At 35.8% G+C, this 8,438-nt stretch overlaps 1 protein-coding gene across 1 annotated transcript; it reads right to left on the reverse strand.

Moving 5' to 3' along the window:
- Nucleotides 1-482: 482 nt before the first annotated feature.
- Nucleotides 483-3,640, reverse strand: LOC127086323 (uncharacterized). The gene is made up of 10 exons (XM_051027073.1): nucleotides 3,376-3,640; nucleotides 2,401-2,510; nucleotides 2,099-2,230; nucleotides 1,934-2,007; nucleotides 1,737-1,842; nucleotides 1,494-1,562; nucleotides 1,296-1,360; nucleotides 1,111-1,209; nucleotides 928-1,027; nucleotides 483-830 (listed from the first exon to the last, which is right to left on the reverse strand). Exons 1-10 carry the CDS (start codon nucleotides 3,521-3,523, stop codon nucleotides 768-770), a joined length of 966 nt encoding a protein of 321 aa, XP_050883030.1. The 5' UTR covers nucleotides 3,524-3,640; the 3' UTR covers nucleotides 483-767.
- Between the last annotated feature and the right edge of the window lie 4,798 nt (nucleotides 3,641-8,438).

The raw sequence follows: 8,438 nt of genomic DNA on the forward strand, positions 1-8,438 counted from the left end.
AAAAAAATTAAAAATGATAATATGAGATAGAGTGTTGGGGTAGCATCTAAAGGAGAAAAGATTATGGAAATTTGTAAATTATATGGTAAGGAAAGCATATCAAATGAAAAGATGTCAAACAAGTAGAGGTAAAGAAGACCTAGAAAAATTTTAAGAAAAATTATTTTTAAAAAAATCTCAAAATTAACAATTTGAATAAAAGTATGATTCTGAATAAAACATTAGACAGAAGTTGATTTATATAGCCGATCTCATTTAATGAAATAATGTTTCATTGTTGATTGTTGTTGTTGGTTGTGATCTAGATCCAAAACAAACCAGACTTTTTAAACTTTACATTTTTTAAAATTCTGAATAAAAAAAATGTTGATTATAATACTTTTATCCATTATATAACATATTTTACTAGTTTTTCAAGATCAGCAGAATTATGGAAGGGTAAAGTCAAATTGACTAAAATACAGGGAAGTAGATTATGAGTATGAAGAGTTTATAATACTACTAATTTTATAATAACTGCCAATATTAAGACCTATACTCATTTCATGGGGTAAAAACATAATAACTCAGTTTACTATAAATGATTCTTATGAGTAGTAGCCAAAATATGAATCTAATTGTCTTTCTCCTTCCCACACAACTCATTTTACTTGTACAGCATACATGAAGTTCAATACTATCATATACTTGAAATTTCAAAAACTATTTGCCAATTATTATCCAATATTTTGTATATACACTTTTTCTGTGCAGCAATGAAAAACTTTCTACAGATATCGAATGAGCTCCACTGCAAACTTTCCTTTCTTTGTGGTGTTAACTTCTCCTATCTGAAACCAAAATGAAATAAACAAAAGGAACTGGTTTATATCCAAACTCACTCATTCAGATGATCCTTCTTTTAAGCTTTTACAAGTTATTTATTACCTTTAATCTTCCCATTCCACTAACTGATACAAGATCTCCGCTCTTGATTGTTGTTCCTTTCGTAGTAATCGGGATCCAGTTGATACGTACATCGCCATTGCTATGATCACAATATGTTTAGCACAATTATCAACAACTCAAAAATATTCCACAGAAATTATATATAAACTGAGGATCTCGAACCTGATCATGTCAACTAGCTTTGAACGTGAAATCTTAAATCCTGCACTAGCTACCGCATCAACTCTTAGTGATGCTTCTATAGTTTTGAATGATTTCGTTCTGCACAATAAGCAAAATTCGTGAAGTTTGAATTACACGATTAAGTATTATGTTAACTTGAGACCAGGTTCGATACGATACAACACCTTGGTGGTTCATAATCAAGAGAAATTAATGGTATCTTGGTGCAGGTTACAGGAACATTTCGAACCTAAATATAAGAAAGAAGCATGCGATTGGAACTTAATTAGCAACACTAATACAATTAAAAAATACTCTTTTGTTCTGAAAATTAGATGTTTTAACCAGGAAAATTGTAAAAAGAAGCAAGTGAATAGTGTTACCTTATCCAGTGCTATCATAAGAAATTCAACTAGTTCTGGTACAACAATTATCTGAGCACCCTGTTCTCCCTGGATAGCGAAGCCAACAAAGTCGAAGTTTTAAAATATAAGATGAGGGATTCCGTGCGTATGCACATTGTAAAATAATAATATTATTGAACTTTGATGTTGCTACAATTTTGTGCACATAGTAAAGTTTAAGCTAGAAAGTTTGCGCGATAAAGGGGAAAAAATATAGAATACCTGCAATATAATATCTCCAAGTTTCTCCCTAGCAATTCCCGTACCAAGAATTGAACCAAGGAAGTCACCATGAGAGCAAGGTTCAAACTGGAAGTTCCCCGTAACGCTGAAAAGAGTAATTTTATGTAAATGCTAAGGTATCCAGGAGCATCAATAATTGTTGTCCTGAGTTTGGCAATTATGGTAACAAAATTAACCTCAAAGCCGAAATAACATCCGGATCACTTGTCAGTTCATCTGGATGTCCAACAGAAATCCGGCATCGTTCAGCCTAGAGCACATATACGTTATGTGTCACCATGAGATACAATGCAAACACTTTACTGTATCACGGTAATGGAAAGCACCTGTATGATAATTACCTGTGGATAACCTCCTTGCACCAATGCTTTAACGTCCGCTAATGTTTCCAATACTTGCATAGATTCCTTCAACACTGGAGGGGTTAGGAAATTTGTATGGAGAATCTCTCGTTTTAATGATGCTCGTCTAGCCTATAACAAATCAAATGGAATCGACAACAACCAATTCAGAGATCAAATGATGTTTTATAGCATACAAAGATATAATGAATTTCAGACTTCCATGTGGAGAAGAAAGTGAGTTCCAAGCTTGTGACAATCACAATGAAATTCATATTGATTAGGGGAAAACAAGAAAGCACCATCTCAAGAACATGCTTCACTTCATTTGCTACACTTTTCTCCCCAACTCCCTTGAGCAGTACATCAACTTCTCCTTTTGAAGCTTGTACTGCTTTGCTTGCACTTGAATCTGCACGACACAAAGCAGTAGCATTACCAACGTGAAACCGGGTCGTTGTTGAGATGCCGAAATAATGATTTAGCTAACAAGAAATACATCTTAGCATCAAAATATCTTAGCATTTAGGAAAGAGAATTCAGCAATGCACAATCACAAGACTTAAAAGCTATCCGGCCATAAACACTACTCAAATATATGTTTCAGTCACAAACATAACCACCGGCACCAGCAAAGACTATAAATGATATTAGAGAAAGTAGATATGTACAGAAGAACTTACCAAGGGAACCACATCAATGGACCCTACACCATAATTAAATATGAAACATTAAGACATTAAATTCACAAGTCTTTTCATTTTATATGGCTCTCACCCTATCCAATAGTATTGGACACTCACACTGACACAGACACGTATTTTTTCAGATGTGTCGGTGCTCCAGAGAATTTGATTAATTGATTGGTTAAGCACATTATTTTTCTTTTATTAAGATTTAAGTTTTACTTAGAAAAACACAAGCTCTCAACAACACATTTGATAATCTATTCTTAAGTACCAAAAGCCCTTTCACCATTACTTCACATAAAGCAAAGTTAAAGACTTTAGAGCAACGACTCCGCCACAGTTTGAAAATTTACAAACGCCAAGTTTTCTACTTGATTACAATTTATGAAACCCTTTAGCCTAATTAAACTATATTCATCACCATTTTGAGTTTAATTAAATAATGGACAAAATAAACAATTTCATGGCCTTCGTTTTTCAATACCCACAATTTATTTTATAAAAAAGACTCCCTTTTTGAACCATTGAATTGAACATAATGGGAATAACGAACAGAATCAACTTACATAGAACGCTCGCAAAAAATACCTGAAGAAGTGGAAAGGGAGAGAAGATGAGAGGTAAGGGTGGTTTGAAAAGAGAGATTGGCATTGGTGCGGAGATGAGAAAGTGCGAAAGCGTGAGTTACTCTTCTAAGACAGCAGGCAGTTCCAAAGCTAGTGGTAGCAGCAGCCATGGCGAAGGAGTGATTGATTCCATATGGGTTTGTTGATAACTAGATTATGGTTTAGATATTATCTTTCATCCCTCTAAATATTGGGAATTGCAAATTTAGACTTGTAAAATGTCTTTTTTTTTGCTTTTGCTCCCACCAAGATCTAATATCTTTGTTTTCGGGATGATTTCAAGAGCAACTCTTATATGGTCACAAGAATTTGGGCACAAGTTTTAGAAACGGTTAAAAAGAAAATTTTCAAATTAGGTTTTTAATTATTTTTGAAAAAATTAATAGAATAAAAAGGAAAATTAATAATTTGTATGTGTGCCTAAGAGATATATATTTGGTGTTAGTGACCAAATCAGAAAAACTCTAATTTCAAATCATTCTTCAAAAATTGATTTTTTTTATTAAAATAACCCAATTTGTTAAGAAAATTCCCAAAATAACCTTGTTTTCAAAAAAAATCTCAAATACCCCACTTTTAGAAGGAGGCGTCAATCCAATTGGTGACTCTTCTTAAAAATAGAGTGCAAGCGTCAATTGGATTGGCTAGGCCATATGGTGCAGTCAATCCAATTGGTGTCCATGTGTATTTTTTCAAAGGAGATGCCAATTGAATTGGCACCTCAGTGTATTATGCAAATTTTTTTGTTATAAATAGAGGTGTTGTGTGAATCATTTTTCCACATCTCATTGCATCATTTGGCAATCATGTTTGGTGTTCGTCGCCGCTATGGAAAGGTGATTTATGCGAGAGACAAACCTCAGATGTTGATGCTCTTCTGGAACATCACTATTTTCGATCAACTGAAGAGGGAATTGGTTCGTTGGTTAGATGGGAAAATACCAAAAGGGGAAAATATTAGAAGTATTGAGAGACTCGATAGTATCTTTGGTTGGGTGCGAATGAAAGCTGATAAGAATGTTAGGGAAATGATGTTCGGACGAGATGACATCACTTTGATTATTGTAATCAGTTAGAAATATTATGTTTTCAGTTTGCTTATGTTGTAGTGATGTTTGTTGTGATCCTCGTTGTAACAAAAATTTAATGATATATAAAAATTGAAGGTTACAAAAATACAATGTTACAAAAAGATTATGACCCAGATGATGCTCCTCGATTGGGACAGTTGTTCTTGGTATGCCCTGGTTGACGATAGATACTACATAGTCTTATCATTTTATCTGTCGTATCCATTTTTGTCCTGATACCCCGTTCATGCATTCCACAAGATTTGTTGTCATGTGGCCTCATTGACAACCTTCGTCAAATGCCCTTGTCCACTGCTCTACAGTTATGTTATTCAGCCATCTTCCTGCGTCTTTATTAGACAATCTAATTTCATCACGATAATATTGAAATGACGGCTGAGTTAGAGCATACCCAGCATTCACCACCTTCTTGTGAAGATTCTTATCTTTTATTGCACGCATGAAGTTTTGTGCAATATGTCTAATGCAATAGACATGGGTAGAAAGAGGATCATGCCATCCGTTGTCATGGTTGTTGTAAGCACTCTCAATGGTAGCATGTCTATCAGAAATCAAACAGAGATTGGCTTATGGAGCCACATGCGTTATGAGATGTCGAAGAAAGAAACCCCATCCACCAGTTGTTTCACCTTCAACCAGAGCAAAGGCAATGGGAAAGACATTGTTGTTGTCGTCTTGTGCAACTGCCATAAGCAAAGTACCCTTGTATTTGCCGTATAACCAAGTGCCATCAATTTGAATAATAGGTTTGCAGAATGCAAAACCTTTGATGCATGGGTCAAACGCCCAAAAGAGACGGTGAAAGATTATATTACCTGTAACACAGGTTCCGTTTGGCGTCATTGCTGAAAATGTCTCCATAATTGCCACAGTTCCTGGGACATATGTTTTTAGTGCCCATAAAAACCGTGGCAATTCTTTGTATGAATCCTTCCAGTTTCCGAATACATGTTCAACAGTCTTTGTCCTCGCAATCCACGCTTTCTTGTAAGATGGAGTATAATTATATCTTGTTCTGATATGGGATATAATTATACTCACATTCACTTATGGGTCTTTGTTAACAAGTGGCAGAATATCTTGACATATCAATGCAGCGCTTAATTTACGGTGATCTTGTTCAACGTTAGTTGCAATGCAACTGTGAGGTGGGTCTATTGAAGCTATCTCCCAAGAGTCGTTTTTCTTTTTGTAAGACGCAGCCAACCGAAACTTACAAAGGATGTTATGACATTCGATGACATACATTCTTGAATCAGTGTGTTTCACTGTAAAATCAACAGAGTTGTTCATGTGGAATTTTTTTGATAGCTCGCACACATTCTTCTTTAGTGCGGAACATGTCTCCCACCTTTAAATCGCCTTCTGATCGTGGATACGGGTTGTAGAAAACACTGTTGGATGTTTCATCGTCATGCAGATCCATGTTTGTCATATGTTAAGGCGAATTGTAGACATGACTAGGATGTTTTGGCGCTGGTTGATCATCATCTTCAATGTCGTTGTTCAACATATGATAGACTTGTATCTCGGTCTCCTTTTCTTCTTCATCAACGATGTTGACTTCTGCTTCTGCTTCTGGGTCGACATCATCTGAGCATTGTGAATCAAATTCACCAGATTCATCCTGACTGGTTATTTAAGATTGATGAGATGGTATACATGGTTGAAGAGTAATATACAACTCGATACAATTGCAGCCTGAATGTTCATGACTAACAAAAATGTATTCAACATCTTCATCATCCCGTACCTTAAGCGGGAAAAACTTGCATTGACTGTTCTCAAAAAATATTGGATTTTGATACGTGATCTTTGACACAATACCTGATCCAATGCAGGATTGTATTCTTTTTTTCAAATGCAAGAAATTTGCATTTCTCTTGATCGTAAGCTGAATGGTATCGGTGTTTCGAAAACAAAATCCGTATAACTCAGACTCGTATGTCTCACCATTGCAGTGAACATTGACACTATATTTCGGTGAAGATGACATTGTAATATTTCTGGTGCAGATGAAAATTAATTTCTTGTTGCAGATGAATATGTGTTGAGTGTTGGATGTTGATAGTAAGACACTTAAATAGGTAAGTGATTTGTCTCACATGCAAGTTAGTCTAAAGTGATGAGTCACACATGCAAGTTAGTCTGAAATGATGTGTCAAACATGCAAGCTACTCTGAAATGATGTGTCCAGCATGCAAGAGAGAGGAAATTCATGTGTCACACATGCAAGCACTAGCTCCAAATAAATTGGCGCCTCCTTACAATCCTTGCACATGGGCGCCAATCCATTTGGCTACACCATGTCTTGCATGCATGCAGACCTCGTAACCAAGCATTCAGACCTAGGTGTGTCATGTATGTGCCTATGGAGGCGCCAATTTGAATGATGATACCATGTACAAAATGCACATGGGCGCCAACTCATCTGGCTACCACATGCAAACACATTTTTCTATGCTCCACACTTTTGCCTATAAATAGGAAGGCAACTCTAACACTTCTTCCATACCACCACTCACTACTTCCTCTGCAACACCAAGTCTTTCATCTGCAACAACCTCTTTCATCTGCACCAACTTCTTTCATCTCCGAAAAGATGTTTATCCTCACAATGGGCGAATCGCACAGAGGAACAGTTGCAAACATAGCAACTTATGTAAGCGTTTTACTGTTTTGTTATTTGTCTAGAGTACCTTCTAATAGAGTACCTTTTAATAACATATCAACTTAGTAAAGTATTTTCTTGTTTCTTTTATAGGATGTTTCAAGGTTCCGTACTCAGGTCCACGAATATGTCCACATGGACCCGATGATTCAACCTTATGTTGAACTCGCCGGTTTTGGACATATAAGCAAAATTATGTCTTGGTAGGTGGATAATAAATTCATTCTTGCTTTATGCGAAAGATGGCGTCCCGAGACACACACATTCTGGTTTCCAACCGGTGAGTGTACCGTCATGTTAGAAGACGTCTACATGCTTTTGGGACTTCCTATTGAAGGTAAAGCTATAAATGGTAAAACCAACTATGTGAATTCAATTTGCATGGACCTCTTGGATACTGATTTGTTAGATGATAACTCAAGAGGTCAAGGTATACTCCTTTCATGCCTTAAGTCATATTATAACAGTTTACATTTAGATGAGCATTCTACCGAAGAGGCTCGAATAATAAAAACTAGGTGTTACATTATGTTTTTAATTGGTTCTTATGTATTTACCTTTACTAAGACATATAGATAGAATAGGAAGTTATAGTTGGGGATCCGCTTGTCTAGCCTATCTTTATAGTTTTTTGTGTAAAAATTCACACAACACATCTACCTTTTCTGGATGTGTTGTTTTGCTCCAAGCATGGGGTTGGTCAAGACTACCGTCCCTAGCGCCCGTCATGATCTGAGTGTCGAAAATGGAAGCACCGCCATGACCATGTCTTAACTAACGCAGTGATGGCAAATGAAGAAAAACCAAGTCGTACTTATATGGCTTGGTACATATCAGTTGGTTTTCAGTTCATCGCCGAGGATATGTACCTGTACGACCCACGCCAACAAACTTACACATCAGACGCCTCAACATATAACCCCTAACAACATTGTCAGATCGGATACACACAACCCCTTGTCCGTCAAACTTTCCATTCCACAAACACACAAACATACAACCCAAACATGTCATACCAAGAGCATACCCCATACTGTAACAACCCAATTTTAGTATTTATTTATTATACTATTATTACTTATGTGGAGTGTTAATTAATTAATTGGGTGTTAGGTGGTATAATAATCGATTATATTAATTAATTTGGTGTGTTAATTAATAATTTAGTTGATATGAGATATAATGAATAAGGGAATTAATTAACTTTGTGGGTATATTGAGTTGGTTTTATTTATTGGAATTAAATAGGGATATTTAAATATT

This window comes from Lathyrus oleraceus, chromosome 5, assembly GCF_024323335.1.
Source record: "Lathyrus oleraceus cultivar Zhongwan6 chromosome 5, CAAS_Psat_ZW6_1.0, whole genome shotgun sequence".
Taxonomy (NCBI): Eukaryota; Viridiplantae; Streptophyta; class Magnoliopsida; order Fabales; family Fabaceae; genus Lathyrus; species Lathyrus oleraceus.